This window comes from Arachis hypogaea, chromosome 3 (genome assembly GCF_003086295.3).
Source record: "Arachis hypogaea cultivar Tifrunner chromosome 3, arahy.Tifrunner.gnm2.J5K5, whole genome shotgun sequence".
Taxonomy (NCBI): Eukaryota; Viridiplantae; Streptophyta; class Magnoliopsida; order Fabales; family Fabaceae; genus Arachis; species Arachis hypogaea.
Window position 1 is genome coordinate 9576925 of NC_092038.1, and position 18522 is coordinate 9595446.

At 33.8% G+C, this 18522-nt stretch overlaps 1 protein-coding gene and 1 non-coding gene across 3 annotated transcripts; one reads left to right on the forward strand and one right to left on the reverse strand.

The window, feature by feature from the left end:
• The first annotated feature begins 353 nt into the window (after positions 1-353).
• On the forward strand, positions 354-3109 carry LOC112789377 (probable glycerol-3-phosphate dehydrogenase [NAD(+)] 1, cytosolic). Of its 2 annotated transcripts, XM_025831238.2 has the most exons (6): positions 372-710; positions 799-1622; positions 1832-2053; positions 2210-2457; positions 2555-2694; positions 2784-3109. In XM_025831238.2, the coding sequence occupies exons 2-6, from the start codon at positions 851-853 to the stop codon at positions 2908-2910; spliced, it is 1509 nt and encodes a 502-aa protein (XP_025687023.1). In that variant the 5' UTR covers positions 372-710; positions 799-850; the 3' UTR covers positions 2911-3109. The 2 variants fall into 2 exon arrangements, with proteins under 2 accessions (XP_025687022.1, XP_025687023.1); XM_025831237.2 differs by having other exon boundaries at positions 354-1622.
• A 14978-nt stretch (positions 3110-18087) lies between these two features.
• Positions 18088-18194, reverse strand: LOC112793687 (small nucleolar RNA R71). The gene has a single exon (XR_003198388.1). It is a non-coding gene; the product is annotated as a small nucleolar RNA R71 (small nucleolar RNA).
• Positions 18195-18522: the final 328 nt, after the last annotated feature.

The window sequence follows — 18522 nt, forward strand, 5'->3', positions numbered from 1 at the left end:
ACAAATTTTAAAATCTGTTCGAGAGAAATAAATTCATCTTATTTATTACTCTCCATGCTTTTTAAATAAGTATTCACAGTCAAATTTTTACTTATTAAAAAAAATTGAAATATGTCAGAATTATAAAAATTGAAATGAATTTATAAAATTATCCTTTAAATATTATATTAATAATTCTTTCTATGATTGAAAAAAAATTATTTGCTAAATGAACACCTAATTTAAAAGTAGACTAAAAACAGAATAAATTCCCATTTTTTATCAATACTTTTATTTAAAATACAAACTAAAAAATAAATATGGTTAAAAACTTAAAATTACTAATAACACTGTTGCGGTAAGTACTAAGTAGTAAGAAACTAAGAACAGATGAAGAGAAGTGTCACGAATGTTCATCATATACTCTCTACTTTCGACAGAGACAACAACATAAACACAAACACAACTTGGTACTTGTCGCTGCTTCAATTTAGAACGAAGGCAAGCAAGGAAGGAAGACACACTCAACTCACTCTCTTCTATCTTCGTCTATGCACATTCCAACCAACCAAGAAAAGTCTCAAACTTCTCTTCACTTTGGGGAATCAAACTCAACTTCACGCCGCCCACTTTCTCAGCATTCAATGCTCTTCATCTATTGGGATTGCATTGCTCATTATTAGTTCAGTAATTCACTGCTTCTCTCACCTCTGATTCTCAAAATCCATTTGGTAACTCTTCATCATTTTCCTTAATTTCCCTTTTGTTTGCGATTGGTACTGGGGCATACTTGATTGACTTTCAATTTCCATGTTTTAGAGGATTTTAGTTTCTTGGGGTTCATAATTAGCTTACAAAGCTTCAAGCTTTGATGAGATTTCCCACCAAAATTTCTGGGTATACTAGATCTTTGGTTGTCAACAATCATAGGCATTTATACTGTAAGCCCTGTGCTCTTTCTTTGTCGTTTGGAACAAATACGAATCAATCAAAGATGAATCACACTGAAAATTCAAATTCAAATGGATCTCTTCATAATGTAAATGGTGGTGGTTTGGAATTGAAGCTTGATGAGCTTCGTCAGCTTATGGGGAAAGTGGATGGTGATCCATTGAGAATAGTTGGTGTTGGAGCTGGTGCTTGGGGTAGTGTCTTCACAGCTATGTTGCAAGAAGCTTATGGTTCCTTAAGGGAAAAAGTTCTTATAAGGATATGGAGGAGACCGGGGAGGATGGTTGATAAGGCCACTGCTCAGCACTTGTTTGAGGTTATCAATTCAAGGGAGGATGTATTGAGGAGGCTGATTAGGAGGTGTGCTTATTTGAAATATGTCGAGGCGAGGTTAGGGGATAGGTTTCTTTATGCTGATGAGATCTTGAAAGATGGGTTCTGCTTGAACATGATTGACACACCTCTTTGCCCTCTCAAGGTTGTCACCAATTTGCAGGAAGCTGTGTGGGATGCTGACATTGTGATCAATGGCTTGCCTTCGACGGAAACAAGCGAGGTTTTTGAAGAGATTAGTAAGTACTGGAAAGAGAGGATCACGGTTCCTGTCATTATTTCATTGGCAAAGGGTGTGGAGGCCGAATTAGGTAGCGAGCCGCGAATAATAACTCCGACTCTTATGATCAATCGAGCAAGTAAGACGTGGCTATATTTGTTTCTTTACCTCCATTATGTAATGGTCTAATGGGCTTGAATTAACTTCACTTTACTATGGTTCTGAGCAACCTGGACTACTTAATTTGTTTTCTTAGTTTTCAATTTAACGTTGTCAGAACATTTATACTTAATGTTTTTGTTGCTTCTCTTTATGGCTCACTTCATTGTCAACTATCATGTTTTGCAGCCGGAGTCCCCATTGAGAACATCCTTTATTTGGGAGGACCTAACATTGCCTCAGAAATTTACAACAAAGAATATGCAAATGCTCGGATATGTGGAGCAGAGAAATGGCGGAAACCATTGGCAAAGTTTCTGAGGCAGCCCCATTTTATAGTATGGGATAATGGTGACCTTGTTACTCATGAAGTTATGGGTGGATTAAAGAATGTATACGCCATTGGAGCAGGTTAGTTTAGTTTTATTTGATCCACACTAGATGTTATTCAGGATTCGGTGCTTTCATGTCCTGTTCTTTGAATTATTTTATGTTATATCACATCGAAAGGCTCTCTTAATGTTTTGAAAACTTGTAATTTGTATTGATGAGTTTAAGATTTGATAGGAATGGTAGCTGCTTTGACAAATGAAAGTGCCACCAGCAAATCGGTCTACTTTGCTCATTGCACATCGGAGATGATTTTCATCACTCATCTATTGGCAGAAGAGCCAGAGAAACTTGCAGGACCTCTCTTGGCTGATACCTATGTAACGTTGTTGAAAGGTCGTAATGCTTGGTATGGACAAAAGTTGGCCAAAGGAGAGTTGAGCCTCGAAATGGGCGACAGCATCAAGGGCAAGGGGATGATTCAGGTATTAGATTTTTGTCATTCAACACTCGATAATGCTCGTTTCAAGTTTCGACTTTGCTGCTTATCAATGATATTTTATGTTGCTTCAAATTTCATAGGGAATCTCAGCAGTTAAAGCATTTTACGAGCTACTTAGTCAGTCCAGCTTAAATGTCCTAAATCCAGAAGAAAACAAGCATGTTGCCCCAGTGGAGCTTTGTCCCATCTTGAAGATGTTATATAGAATACTGATTACAAGGTAAATAAGTGTTTCAAGAATTGAACTAACTAACCAACCAACTAACTAAAATTAACTTTTTCTATGGTTTGCTGAAATCTGATGTTCAGGGAATCTCCAGTACAAGCCATCCTTCAAGCGTTGCGAGATGAGACCATGAACGATCCGCGTGACCGTATTGAGATTGCTCAAAGCCAAGTGTTTTATAGGCCGTCTCTTCTTGGTCAGAACCCTTAGCTAGAACCCTAGATGCATAATGAGTTTGACAGTTAGTTTTGAAGTTTGGTCAATGTATATTTCAGTGAGTTTGTGGACTTTTCAGTTGAGGCAGGCTTTAGTTTAGGGAAGGTGTTTGATTATATATTTAATGAAACCTTAATATTACTCTTTGATTGATTTTTCCTTTCATATATATGAATACATATGCCTTCAACAATTTTATGCCTTCGATCTGGCAATTAACATGATGAAAGCAGGAAATGAATCTGCTGTTGTGTTCATAATTCTGTATAGGGCTGTTGCAAGTTTGAAACACCACAATTAATTTGCCTAGGATCGTCTGCTGAGATAAATACTTCAACAACAATACAACGTGATCTTAATATATTTTTTTTTCTCAAACTATAAAGAGGAATAATATTACAACAATAAGAGATATCTCTGTTCTACTAACTCTCTTAATAGGGAGAAAGTTAACTTAAGCCCGGATTTACTAATGAACTTCACTTGAATAATCCAGTTAAATATAATATTTATTTATTAACTTGAATATGTTCATTTTTTTAATTATTAAGTCATTCCTAATTTTGATAAGTATGCCAACATATGATGACATAATTGTGATAAATTCTAGCCATAAATTCTGACTTTAAACATTGAGTCATACTTGATAAGTTTGGTGCAATTTTTGACTCTTTTTGACTGTCAACTTATTTAGTAGATACCATTCTCGTTTCTGTTGGTAACTTGTAGCATCATCTTTGAATATTTTAAATACTTTAGACTTGTTAATAAAATAATAAGCTTAGTTTAATAGTAAATAGCTATCAAAATGGGTTAATTTTGTCGGATTAATCCATTTAACAATATTAAATGAACAAGTTTTTAGCTTTAAAAATAGAAACGTGAAAATGATATATTTAACAAGTTTAACTAAAAGCTTTGATTGAATGGTTAAATATGTTGTCTGTTAATATGTTACACTTGGGTTAAATGTGTGCGAGTGTGTGATGTCTAAAATTGAGGATTGTCTAATTAATTCAATAAAAAAAAACAAGTTCGGCCTAATTAACTTGTGTATTAAACAGATTCACCTGCAAAATAAACAATTATCTCAATTAATTAGTTTAATTTTTTCATATTTTTTTTAGTTTTTTGAAGTTTTTAACAATTATTTTAATAATTCAATTCAAATATCTCAAATTTAATCCAATAACCTATTAAAAAGATAAAAAAAAAAAGGGGTCAAAATTAATATTTTAGCCAAATAAAAATTTTTTCAAACAAAAAAGTAAATAGTCCCAAAAAAACAAAAAAAGTAAATGGGATGATTTAGTCTGACAGACTTCCTTTAAATGGGTTGGATCTCTAATTTAAAAGCCCATATATATTTTATATTAATTTATTCGATGGGGTTTTTCTTTTTTTTTTTTTTTGAATGGATCCAAACCGAGTTTGGCATCTCTAATTTTCCGTAGCACATAATGCATTTTCATGTGGCTTACAACATTTATGTTAGGTGGGTTGCGAATCTAGAATACAATTAACTTTTCTTTTTCAAGGAACTTATATCTTGTACAAGGAACATCATAATGAGGTCCACAAAGCAACATAGCAAGGGAACTGGAAGGCTTAAAGGTATAATCTTATACAGTTATACCATCTTTTTTCGCGGCTCATTTTTTATAATATGAAAATATTATTGGTGTTTTTAATGGAAATAGGTGTATTTGGTATATTCATAAATCAGTGAACGTATCAGTTAAATAATTTCAACACATGGGGGCATCCTGACTCAACACGTGGGAGGCATGCTGCCAACACGAGAAGAATATGCTGACTCAGCACGTGGAGAATGTGATGTTTACATATCGCACTCTGATTCGTTGGCGATGCAACATGTGGTCTGCGTGTTGAGTAAAATTCAATAAATTAAACTTACAAAAGAGTAATTAAAAATTAAACTTAATTACTAAACCCCTGCTTACTTCTTTCCAAGCATCCAATTAAGTCCTTTGTCCATCATGTCCTGACCAAACCGCGACGGAGTAAACTTATAAGGTGGATTTAGGTTATATAGATGACCCCGAACTGAATTACCGACATCCGCGATGGCCGACCCACCTGCCTCTGTCGGAGCAAATGCACCGGGGTTGTACTCCTCAACAACCTCATGCTCATTCATGTTTAACTCAAAAGTGCTCGACCTAGTAGGTGGTAGATTGAGACGAGCAGTATCGAATACCATCTGAGTAACGATGAAATCGCTCTGTCGGGAATCACACGATGCCTGCCCTGAAGTGCGATCAAAAGCAGATTCTTGTCGACCAGACTCTAGTGGTAAAGGGATAATGCTTAAATCTAGAACAGAACCCACACCAGTGTTAACCCATTACTGAATATGATCATCCCCATCCCCATCAACGGGAATCTAGGATGGGATCGACAAAAAGTCAACCAATTGTTATCCAGGTTGAATGTGCTATGTGGGCTAAATCTGCTGGCTAGACTGACTCTGACGGCTGTACTGATTGTGCTAACTGTTACGGCTGCGACGGCTGGGCTCACCGTGGTTGCTGGACTGGCCGTGTTAGACTGTTGGTTGTATTGACTGTGTTGGCTGCGACGGCTGAGCTCGCCGTGGTCGCTGGATTAGCCATGATGGCTGTGCTGACTGTGCTCTAGTTTCTATGAGAGATAATAAGAAAACGATTCAAACACTTCATACTGAGGTGGTCCTTGAGGTGGATGCTGAGGAACTTACTTCGACAATTTCAGCAGATGCCCGAACAAATCCACATACCAATCACGATACTCAGCCGACGGTCTAAAGTCCCAAGTCGGAAGGGGGTGCAGATCCCGCAATCGAGTGTTATGACGGTTGCTCCATTCCTCTATCCATCCCGCATGTAAAACCATCCAGTCATGAAGTTGCACTCTGTAAAGAGTGATGCAAATCTCTTCCGGTAGAATGATTTTTGCTAGCTCTGCAGTGGGTTGTGCATACCCGAACTGACACATCACTCGGTTCGTAGGGTGTCATTTGACACACTCTAACGATAATAACGGAGCAACGGTGTCACACACCTCGGATATGATTAATCATTCGTATGGCCGTCAGACAAACTTCACCGTATTATTAGAAAATTAGAAACATAATATTAATGTTGGATATTAACACACAAAGCAAAAATATTAACCTCGTCCATGTAGTCTATTTCTTGCCTAAATATCTCTGTGGTCTTCGATAACCACGATGTGTATCGTGCAGAATGACTCCACTTGCAACATATAACATTGAAAAATTTTAAAAATGTGACGTCAATCTAGTATGCATCGTCAATAAAATACACAACTAAAATAAGAACTATTAGCTCCGAACAACTAGTACGTCAGCCGCTGGATGGTACTGTCTTGAAACGGGCGCAATATACGGTATTCGCTCCCTTGTCCAAACAAACAAAAGATTAAGAGGGTCATCCATCTCCTTAGTATCATACCATGATTCACGGCACAGTTCTCTGTAAAGATGCGTGAGACATGCTGCCCCCCAATTGTAGGTGTGGATCCGCTGAAAATTGCGGAGCAACGGTAGATACTTCGCGTGGGTATATGTTGTCGACTTATCGCGAATAGGGTCGAACTAGCAAACAGAAAATCTGGCATCTGACGTATCTTTGAATAAAGTCCAAAGTGTCCGATGACTCTGTGTCTTTGATACGACGAACCCATGCCAGCTTTATTTAAGAGTTGGAGCAACTACTGACAATGGGTTCACTACCGAAAATCGCAATGCTCTGGCTCTGCAAGAAGTCATAACTGCTATCTGTTCAGCTGCTCATAATCTTTCCATCAATGGTAAGCTAAATATATGAGCCACGTCCTCCAATGTAATGGTAACCTCACCCACCGGTAATACAAAAGTGTGAGTCTCCGACCTCCACATTTTCATGAGAACAGATAGTAAAGGGTAAAATTCTCTGATCACCCCAATTCTCGAAACGTGGTAGAATTCAGTTGCTTGTAAGGCGTCTTCTACCATCGGATTTTATGTGTCTGGTAAATCAAGTTTACAGACCATAAATTTCTATTAGACTAGTCCAACAAAAATATACCGTTAAATATACATATTAGTTTAAATGAACGAAGATTATAACAAATAATTATTTATTAACTACACTACTTTACATAAATAAAAAAATAAAATAAAAGATATTATATTATACTATTCACTCACTAGCTTAAATAATATTTAATATAAATATGGTCATAAATAAAAAAAATAAAATATAATAATATTATTATCCTTGATAATTATTATAAAAAATAATCGAACAATTTTTTTATATTGATATTATTTATTTATTTTCATAAATAAAAATATTCATTAATATTCATTAAGTTAACTAAACACAAATTAAAATAAAAATATATTGTGACAACAGAAAATTAAAATAAAAAAATAGAAATTCGAAAAATAATAATATTATTTATTTGTTAATATTTAAATTATTTATTAAATCTAGAGAAAAATAATCACATTATAATAAAATATTCAAAAAAATTTATATGATCATATTTATATTATTTCTTTGTTTATTACTTACAAATATAAAATAAAATAATAATATACTGATAAAATAAAAATATTATCCGATAATAGTTTAATATTTATATTATTTATTAAATTTAATAATTATAAATTTAAATAACATAGTAATATTAATTAGTACAAAGAAAAATAATAATAATACTAAAATAACAATGTTATATCATCATATGATGCTAACACAAAAAAATTAATATGAGTTAAAATTAACAAAATTACATTACAAAAAAAAATTATCAACTTACATGAACTGGATTGTCACGGTCCAAAATGAATCATGACCAGTGCTCAGAGAAACAGTTCCCTAGCAAGCCTATCAGACTCAAATATAAATTAAATAAGAAAGCTACAAAGATTTTAAATAATTTACAAACTCTAAAATAAATAGTTATACATTTTTAACAAAAATTAAAATAATTAAGAATGGTTGAATCCTGCATGTGACATATAGAGCATACAACGTCTAGCAACTCAACAAGAAACAGATACCCATTGCAGGTCATAATTCTTGAATAGAAGGGCTCACATATTCAAGTATTTATTCTTGAAAAATATTTTTAGAAAAACAGAATGAGTTTTGCAACTCAGTGACTAGACAATACATCTATAATTCACATGAGATCATATAAACGTTATTATAAAAATAATTTTATTTAGAAAATAATAATTTATATGAATGAGCGAATCAATAAGGGAGTTCGCATACAGAAATCAAATCAAATAGTCCATACTTGGGTGGCTCCACCTCTAAAGGTAGCCATTTCCTCTCGTGTATCTTTACAGAATAACAGATCCACCGTGTGTCCTACACGTTAGGCTAGTGGTGCCGAAATTTATAACCACAAACTAACCGGCAAGTGCACCGGATCGTACCAAGTAGTACCTCAAGTGAATGAGGGTCGATCCCACGAGGATTGATGGACTAAGCAACAATGGTTGATTAATTTACTTAGTTAGACAAGTAAAAAATGGTGTTTAGAGAGTTCAAAAGCATTAACAGTAAATTCAGAATATCAGAAAGCAAGTAGTAAATAAGTTGCGAATAATATATGGAGAAACAGTTAAGGCTTTAGAGTTATCTATTTTTCGGATTGACTTTTCTTACTAACTATTTTAGTCATGCAATATTTAATTCATGGCAAACTGTATGTGACTAAATCCTAATTTCTTAGACCTTTTTAGTCTCCTCTAAAATTCATCAACTGCCAATTCTTTGGTCACTTAATTCCATTAGATGGTGAAGTTCAATTCTAGTTTATATGCCAAAAAAATCATAATTACCCAAATATAAAAGAATTATATATCACGTATTCCGTTAAGTCCAGATAATTAGAATTTAGGAGAATGTGTTTTCAAGTTGTTGTTCAAGTAAAGAACTTTTCCAAGTTATACAAGAACTCAATTAGAACAAGGGTCATACTTCCGTTCCACCCAAATTCATAAGATAACGAACGAAAATAATTCTTGAAATATAAATCAGTACATGAATTAAAATAGAATAATAGTATCAATCCATACAATAGACAGAGCTCCTAACCTTAACAATGGAGGTTTAGTTGCTCGTGGTTCAGAGAGAAAACTAGGATTTGTAAAACTGTAAAGTACGGAATGAGGTTGAAGAGAAGAGAAGAGCCCAAAGGCTGATTCTTTTTCCTTTTATATCTAATCCAAATTAATATAAAATATATTTTCTAAAGCTAAAATAATATATTTTCCTAATTATAAATAAAATAAAATTAATCAAAATTTATTAAACATGCACAGCCTTGTATGAGTGCATGGGGACCATTGGATTCGTTCAGGTCCACGCTGAACTTGGGAATTCTCAAGTTCAGCATGGGTGAGAGCAATATGTGTCCTTTGGAGCTTTGAATCCACGCTGAACTTGGAAATTCTCAAGTTCAGTGTGGATTGATACGCACATTCCCCTTTTGATTCTTCAAGTTCAAAGTGGAGTGATCGCACAAAGTGGAAGAAAAAGGTATACTATTATATATTGTTGGAAAGATATGGAAATTAGCTTTTCAATGCCGCTGAAATCACGTCAATTGGACCTTGTAGCTCAAGTTATTTTTGTTTGAGTTCAAGGAGGTCAGGGTTGACAGCATCATTTGCTTTCTTCCTTTTCTGCTACAAAACTCCGTCAAATCCATCCAAATGCTACCTGAAAAAAATAGAAATTGCACACAACTCAAAGTAGCATTCATAGTGGCTAAAAGTAGTTAAATCTTGATTAAAAATAGTAATTCAAATGCAAATTCACTAGGAAAAGATAGAAAAGATGCTCACGCATCACAACACCAAACTTGAATTGTTGCTTGTCCTCAAGCAACCAAAATTAGTACATGATTAAGATGTGAATTTGCATGAGAAGTGAGAGTTCAGTTATGCTCATGTCTATTCTTGAAGTGGGGATTATCTCTTGTAATTCTGAACAGTTTTGGCATCTCACTCTCCTTTGAATTAAAGTAGTGTCACTGTCATTTGGAATTAGAATCCGGATTATATTATGAATTCTCTGATCTTTATACTTCAGTTTAATCCTTGAACACAGCAGATATCCTTTAATTCTCAAGGAATTGGTTCTTTTCACCTTGAGTCTAGTCGTGACTTTAAATGTCTTGTCTCAAGCTTCACTTGACACAAAAATACCACAAGCACTTGACTGTGAAACTCTCTTTAAGTTATGATTTTTCTTTCAGTTACTCCCAGACAGTGGTGCTCAAAGCCTTTGGCATACTCTGCTAAATATATTTGGTCTCGACTCTAGATATTCTGTCTCAAGGATCACTTGACACAAGAACACCACAAGCATATGACTAAGGAAACAACTTTTTGAGCTTTTAATCATGTCTGACCTCCTTAGTCATTGATGCTCAGAGCCTTGGACCTTGCTTTTATTTTTCTTTTGCTATTTATTTTGCTTCAAGGATTAAGCTTTCACTAATTTCAGAGAAGTCATAATAGTTTTCTAAATTCCTGTTCCTTATACATCAACATCCTTTGATTTTAATTCAGATATGCATTGTTCATGTCATGCATTCAGGATTACAGAAAACACCACCACATTCAAGTAAATAAGACTACTCTTCAATATAACTCCATCTCTCATGCAATACATCACTTCTTTCTTTTCTTTTTGATTTCAAGCTCAGTGAGTGATACATGAGACACCTTTTTGAATTAAAATCAAATAACAAAATAAAAACAGAAACTAAAATAGAACCTAGGAATTGAAATAACAATAACTAAAACAAAACAACAGAAAACTGGAACATAACATAGTAAAAATAGGAAGGAATATAGAATGAAAGGAACTCAACCACCTCAGTTATCCTAGTGGCCATTTCATTCTTCAGGCTGTACTCCTTCGTGAAGATAATTCACCTCCCTTGGTGCCATTAAAATAAACAGAAAAGTTACAAGCGAAGCGACAATACCAAACTTAAAAGTTTGCTTGTCCTCAAGCAAAGAAAATCTGAAAACAGGGAGGCACAGAAAAAGTGTGTGAAAGATATCTCTGAGGAATAGACTGTTTTGCTAGTGCTTGAACTTGCTTTTCTTGGGAGTGAGAGAAAGGAACGTCGTCTTCTTGTAAGGACGGCGGCGTTGGACACCTGCAAAGGGACTCCAACGCTCAAGTTAGTAAAAGCAGAAGATATATGAAGTTATTCAGAATGAATAACGTACTTGTGACCTAGTGAGTCACTTATATTTATAAAGTTGTACTTGAAACGGATACGAAGTCATTCGGAATGAATAATGTACTTGTGACCTAGTGAGTCACTTATATTTATAAAGTTGTACTTAAAACGGTTATCAGCATTTCCATAACTGTTTTGAAGTGTTATGGCTGATCATGCGGTAATTGTGTTTTAGTGATTCGCTTGGGGTTTGTGTGGAGAGATTTGCAGAGAGATTTCTGTGCCGATTTGGGTTGGCATGTGGTTATTTGATTTTTATCAGATAAGTCGGTAGGAGAGCAAAACACGTACTCCACGTACTACTGATGCAGAATGTGTTTATTTAGTTTTAAGCAGATTCTGATTTATAGGTTTATTTGAGCCGAGTTATAGCCTACGGATCATAGCCCCCAAGCTTGACTTGTGAAAGTTTTCAATTAAACAGGTTGAGCTTATGAGTTTTTGTGGTGAATGGTAAATATACCTCGGAATAGTGATTGTAATCATAGTTTGGAATGGTGATAGTAATAGTAGTAGCCCCCAAGCTCAACTTGTTGTATGTTGAAAAGTGATAGTCATGCTTGGAATTTTGGTGCAGGTGAATAGTAAGGTAAAAAAAATTTAAGAATGATTAAGAATAATGGTTAAATAATAAGGATAAGCTCCCAAGTTTAATCTAATGGCATGAAAAATAAAATTTATTTTTTTGAAAAAAGGTTCTTGGTATACATCGGCTTAATTTTGACTAATTTCAGCTTATAAATGCAAATTTGTGGAGTTGTTCCGACGTATAAGTGTATTGTTTGGATTGAATCAGACTTATAGATGAAAATATGATTGGATTTGTTCCGACATATAACTATTACTGCATGTTTGAGTATAGTGAGATTGACAGAGGTAGCAAGTATATTGAGATTGACAGAGGTAGCATGATTTGCATGATAATTATTCTGTATACCATTTGATGGAAATATTGATGAGAAAAGAGGTAAAGATAGACCTGGTTTGGCAAGTGTCAATAAATAATTATATAAGATAGGCTAAGTGACCATTGTTGATAGGTCAAATGAATGTCGTCGGTTGTTGTTGAGTTGTTTGAAAAATTGGTGAACCAATGTAATAAACCGGTTTAGAATTGGGCATAGCATATTTGGAGTTGTACAACTTATAGATCGATTTACTTGAAATTATTTTGACTCATAGGTGTTGGGTTGTTTGAAATGAGTTCGACTTGTAGATGTCGGTTTGTTTGAATTGATAGATAGCTTGGTAGCTTGCGCATTTGAAAATTGAAGTATAGCTCTGTTTTAATTAGTTGATTAAGCCACAGATATTTGTTTGTGGATAGTATCTTCAGAAGATAGAGGAGTAAAAGTCATGATTTACTTGAAAACCAAATTATAATTAGTAAGGAGAGCTGAATTTGAATAATGGATTGGATATCCTTTTAGATAAGTTTGAGCGGTTGATTCTATGTCAATGGATTTGTAAATTACTTTTAGAATTTGACAATCAGAATTGTAGGTTTGTTTTGGTATGAAAAGAATTGGTGATATGTAACTTGGTAATGTGTTTTATGGGGGAGTATATCTTGGCCGAAGATTTGTACATGATTCTGAAGATTCGTGGCGGAGCGGTCTAAATTTATCATGTATGAGATACTTATATATCAATTAGGAATGACGAAAATGATAGAAAAAATTGAAAGTAAAAGAGTAAAGATATTTCATTAATAAAAATAACACATCACCATATTGTCGTCTTATAAGCTAGGTTGTGATATACCTGTTAGGCTAGCCTTTGTATGTTGATTTTGGTGTCGAGTGGTCGTTGAAAAGTGCAAACTGTCCGAATTATAATATAATCTGCATGGTCTATAGCATGCCATATATGCTTAAAAAAGGTCAATCAACAATGAAATATAGATTGATAATATTGATAATCAACAATAAAATATAGATTGATAATATTGATAATATACAACTAAATATAACATGTCCAAGGTTGTTATATGAAATGGTAAGATACATTAAGGTAAAATGGTTCAAGTAAATAGGTTAATGTATATCTTATAATAGGCCATGTCATATTGAAGATGAAAATAAAAGAATATTTTAAGCGCTTATTCGCCTCTCAATTGACATTCAATTTAATTTTTGAATTTTTTTATTGTATTGTAAATTCATGTTTTGAATTCGTCGGTTAAAACTATAACTGAATCCCTTTATTATGGGAGCAAAATAATTGAAGAAAATAAAAGAAAAAGACTTAAATAAAATAGCATGAATTAAATACTGAGCAATCAAAAAGTTGTTTCAAAAGAAAAAAGAAATAATAATCATTAGCAATAGCAATGTAAACAAGAACGGAAAAATTTTGTTGTCATCACCGCAATAGCAATAGCAATGTAAACTGCAGTCATTATCTTTAAGGTGTGGTCATCACTGTCTCTGAGTTGATTTTAAATTTGTCTTTTTATATTGACCTCAGCATTTCATGATATGGTAATATACAAGGCATTTTGAATTTAGAAAGGAAGTTAAATGTGACAATGCAAACATTGAAGAAACAAATAATTGAAATTACCAAAGGAACAACACAAATAGGACCATATGAATATCGAGCAATTAAAATGCAATTGAAAAATAGGATAGTACTTACTAGCAATAGAAATTTGCGATAGATAAAAATAATTGAGAATAAATGTATCTCATTGTGTCAGTAAAAATTGTTAATAAAAATTAAGTAATTTTGCATTTATGCTACTTTATTGAAAACTAATTAAAAATTATTATAAGAAGGAAAAGAATAATTAGTATAAGAATAAATATTATGAATAGAGTAAAGATTGTAAAGCAATGAGAAATAAAAAATAAGATAGAACTTGTATTCACAAATAATATATGAATTCTAAATGAGTTTGAAAGATTCCCTATTACTAAAGGAGTAGAATATAAGAGAAGTCTTTTTGAACTAACATCTTGAAAGTACGAAATTATTCATGTTCAAATTGTTTAGATTTTATAAAATTTTATTCTTGATCAAAGATAATGAAATTAATTTTGCTATTTGGTCAAATAGTTATATAATCTTACAAAGCCAACATTTTTTATGTAAATATGAAAACCGAAAATGTGTAGCATGTAATTAAAATTGCATACCGCTAAATAATGTTACCGGAAAATTTGAAATTTATAGTGCGTTGTAGGATTTTTTTCTTCCGCCATTAATTACATCCTATAAAAGAAGGTAAAAATCAGGCAGAGAAGATGGTGGGGTTAGATATACGACCCACGGTGGGCGTCAAATGTTCCTGTGTGAAAGATATTTCCGAGGAATAGCCTATTCTGCTAGTGCTTGAACTTGTTTTCCTTGGGAGTGAGAGGAAAGAACGTCGTCTTCTTGTAAGGACAGCGGCGTTGGACACCTGCAAAGGGACTCCAACATTCAAGTTAGTAAGAGCAGAAGATATACGAAGTTATTCAGAATGAATAACGTACTTGTGACCTAATGAGTCACTTATATTTATAAAGTTGTATTTGAAACGGTTATCAGAATATCTGTAACTATTTTTAAGTGTTAAGGCTGATCATGCGGTAACTGTGTTTTAGTGATTCGCGGAGATTTCTGTGCCGATTTAGGTTGACACGTAGTTATTTGATTTTATCAGATAAATTGGTTAGGAGAGCAAAACACGTACTCTACTTACTACTAAATGTAGGACGTACTTATTTAGTTTTAAGCAGATTCCAATTTATAAGTTTATTTGAGTCGAGTTATAGCCAACGGATCCTACATATATATATATATATATATATATATATATATATATATATATATATATATATATATAACCAGGTGGAGGGATAGGTACGTTGTTGTTATGGGGGGTGTTGCTTTGGTTAACGTATATATATGGGAAAGGGATGAAGGGAAGCGGGGTGTATTGTAATGCTGGGAGGGGAGCACAGGTATGGTGGGAAAAAGAATGGGAATCTGGGGATGGCAGGATTGACGTGGGGGCAAATAGTATGGGGATTTGATCATGTAAATAGGAGATTGTGTTTGGATTTGGCTAAGAATAGGGATTTGGCGCCGAACGTGGGGGGTGGGCAAGTTCAGCGCCATGATGCACTTAATGGAACTCTTCTCTCCACGCTGAATTTGGTGTAGCCCAAGTTCGGCGTGGGTTCACTCCTTTTTTTTCTTTTTAACCCCCACGCTAAACTTAGAGGAAGGCAAGTTCGGCGCTACTGCTTGTCGCATGTACTCCCCTTTTTTGACGTCGTTCTCCATGCTGAACTTGGGATTTTCCAAGTTCAGCGTGGGTCTTTGATGCTTGAGCATCTTCTCTATCTTTTCCAAATGAATTTGCATTCAAATTGTTGAGTTTAATCAAGATTTAAATATCTTTTAGCCACTATAGATGCTACTTTGAGTTGTGTACATTTCCGTTTATTTCAGGTAGCATTTGGATGGATTTGACGAAGTTTTGTAGCAGAAAAGGAAGAAAGCGAATGATACTGTTAACCCCAACCTCCTTGCAATCAAATAGGAATAACTTGAGCTACAGAAATCCACTTGACGTGATTCTAGTAGCATTGGAAAGATAACTTCCAGATCTTTTCAACGATATATAATAGTATACATTTTTCTTCCATTTCGCACGGCCTCCTCCACGCTGAACTTGGCTCTTCCAAGTTCAGCGTGGACTCAAAGGAAAACCAAAGAAGAAGCCACTGCCTCCTCCAGGCTGAATTTGGAAATTCTCAAGTTCAGCATGGACCTTAAGTGCAAGAGTGGTCCCCATGTACGTCCAAGGGCTTGCATGAGTATTTAATTAATTTTAATTAAACTTTTATTTTATTTATAATTAGGAAAAGATATTATTTTAGTTTTAGGAAATATATTTTACATTAATTAAGATTAGATATAAAAGGGAAAAGAATCAGCCCTTCGGGCTCTTCTCTTCTACCTCACTCCACAATTTACAGATTTTACGAATCCTAGTTTTTCTCTCTGAACCATGAGTAACTAAACCTCCAATGTTAAGGTTAGGAGCTCTGTCTATTGTATGGATTGATACTATTATTTTTCTATTTTAATTCATGTACTGATTTATATTTCAAGAATTATTTTTGTTCTTTATCTTATGAATTTGGGTGGAACGAAAGTATGACCCTTGTTCTAATTGAGTTCTTGTATAACTTGGAAAAGCTCTTTACTTGAACAACAGTTTGAAAACATATTCTCCTAAATGTCTAATTATCTGGACTTAACGGGATACGTGACATATAATCCTCTTATATTTGGGTAATTAGGATTTCTGTGGCCTATAAACTAGAATTGAACTTCACCCTCTAATTGGAATCAAGTGACAAAGAAATTGGCAGTTAATAAATTTTAGAGGAGACTAAAAATGTCTAAGGAATTAGGGTTTGGTCACATACAGTTTGCCATGAATTAAATCTTACATGATTAAAATAGTTAGTAAGAAAAGTCAATCCAGAAGATAGATATCTCTGAAGTCTTAACTGTTTCTCCATATATTATTCACAACTTATTTACTGCTTGCTATTCTGATTTTCTGATTTACTGTTTACTACTTTTAAACTCTCAACCATCATTTTCTGCTTGTCTAACTAAGTAAATTAATCAACCATTATTGCTATCAATCTTCGTGGGATCGACCCTCATTCATCTGAGGTACTACTTGGTACGACCCGATGCACTTGCCGGTTAGTTTGTAGTTATAATTTTCGAACCAAATTTTCGAAGATTGACTGTGATTGACAACTACTCGTTATTTAATTGCTTAAATTAGATAATTTTTCTTTTAATTGGTTTGTTTTAGCATTATTAATTTTTATTTTCCATTTCTTCTTGTTCCTTTAATTTTTCTCTTTTTTTTTTCATTAGCTTTTCCCCTCTCTTATTTCTTTCTTTTTCTTTTATTTTATTGTTTATTTTTAATATATATATATATATATATATATATATATATATAAAAGACTTTCGTTCTTTTTCTATTATTTATTCCTCTTTTGATATTTCACTTTTTTTATAGCCTCTGCTTTAGTTTTAACTATATTTGTCCCTAATTTTCGAATATTGCAGTATTTGTTTTTTTTTTTATTTCTGAAATTAAGTTTGGTGTTACCTAGTCAATTCTATTTTAATTTTTTACTTAATTTTTCTTTATATATTTCGAATTCTTTACTTAAATTTAGTTATAATTTTCAAAAAATTCCTAGAGTTAATTATTTAGTATTTTTATTTTATTTCTTTACACAGGTTATCTTACTGGAAATTCTCTGCACTATGACGTAGAAAATATCATCTTTTCTTGTCTTCTATCTGTTTATGAGTAGGAATAGGGATAAGGAACCTCTGTTAGACTTTGATCTTGAACCTGAAAGGACTTTCAGGCGGCGTTTACAACAAGCAAGACTTTACAAGGATGCAGAGTCAACTATGGATCAAAATAATGCTGCTAATGCCAATATGGCAAATCCAGTTGGGAATGAACAACCCAGAATAGTGCTTGGCTCATACATTGCTTCTAATGCAGATCTTTATGGAAAAAGCATTGTGGTGCATCCTATAGCTGCAAATAACTTTGAGCTGAAGCCACAGCTAGTCACTTTGGTGCAACACAACTGTCAGTATCATGGACTCCCTCAGGAAGATCCCAATAAATTTATCTCTAAATTTCTGCAGATTTGTGACACTGTGAAAACTAATGGGGTGAATCTTGAGGTGTACAAACTCATGCTCTTCCCATTTGCCTTGAGGGACAGAGCAAAGCTGTGGCTAGATTCTCAACCCAAGGAGAGTCTGGATACTTGGGATAAGGTTGTCACTGGGTTTCTTACTAAATTTTTTCTACCAAAGAAGCTGACTAAGCTTAGGGTGGAGGTTCAGACTTTCAGACAGAAGGATGGTGAGACCCTTTATGAAGCTTGGGAGAGGTACAAGTTGCTGACTAGGCAATGCCCTCCGGACATGTTCTCTAAATAGACCCAACTAGATATCTTTTATGAAGGCTTGGGTGAAATGTCCAAGATGTGCTTAGATAATTCTACAGGTGGTTCATTACATATGAAGAAGACACCGAAGGAAACTATTAATCTTATTGAGTTGGTTGCTAGCAACCAATATTTATACTTATCTAACATGAATCCTGTGAATTCTGAGACTCCTCAGAAGAGAGGCGTTTTGGAAGTGGAAGCTGTTGATGCTCTTCTTGTTCAAAACAAGCTTTTGTCTCAGCAAATATATCTAATTACTCAACAGTTGAGTGGAATGCAAGTTTCAACTGTCAACACTCAGAATGCA